The sequence below is a fragment of the Penaeus monodon genome, chromosome 20 (assembly GCF_015228065.2).
Source record: "Penaeus monodon isolate SGIC_2016 chromosome 20, NSTDA_Pmon_1, whole genome shotgun sequence".
NCBI classification, from domain to species: Eukaryota; Metazoa; Arthropoda; class Malacostraca; order Decapoda; family Penaeidae; genus Penaeus; species Penaeus monodon.
Window position 1 is genome coordinate 25023403 of NC_051405.1, and position 624 is coordinate 25024026.

General features: G+C 38.6%; 1 protein-coding gene across 1 annotated transcript in view; it reads left to right on the forward strand.

Annotated features, from left to right (window-relative positions):
- LOC119585736 (cytosolic Fe-S cluster assembly factor narfl-like) overlaps window positions 1-624 on the forward strand; it is an 8691-nt gene that overhangs the window by 6661 nt on the left and 1406 nt on the right. Inside the window, exon 8 of the mRNA XM_037934430.1 lies at window positions 403-607. Coding sequence (XP_037790358.1) covers window positions 403-607 — 205 coding nt within the window. The remainder of the gene's footprint in view (window positions 1-402; window positions 608-624) is intronic.

Here is a 624-nt window from a genome sequence, read left to right on the forward strand (position 1 = left end):
TAAATCACTGATTTAAATCATCATGATTTAGATTGGCCGATCCTGATAGCTGTTATTCCTTTTTTATAAGTTCTTGCTACAAATAATGTTAAAGAATTAAATTTATTGTTTCTTTTTGGGTTAGAGGTTAAATGGATGTTTTGTAACAATCAAATTAACTGAACATGATATTTTGTTGCTTGCAATAACTTCAGATATTGATTTTTTTTTTAGTAGTACGTTTGAAGTAACCAAAGCAAAATATTTTAGGTTACAGTTATTGTTATAAACTACTGGTGGAAATTAACTTGTCCCCCTCTCACAGTAATGGGATATGAACAGGTTTTGGAGGGAGCAAGATGTCCTACCATCCACACTGGAAATAACACTTGAAAGTTAAGTTACTCTTTTTGCTCTTGGCAGTGGAGGTAGAACAAATGCTTCTGCGGGACCAAGTTGATCTGTCTACTGTCGCCCCATCTCCTCTGGACACTGACCTCAGTTCTGGGCCGAAGTTGACGTCCCACGAAGGCTCTGGCTCAGGTGGATATGCCCACCACGTCTTTATCAGTGCGGCTAAACAGTTGTTTGACAAGGATTCAAATCAGTTAGAGTGGAAGACAATGAGGTGGGTTGATGGGGACC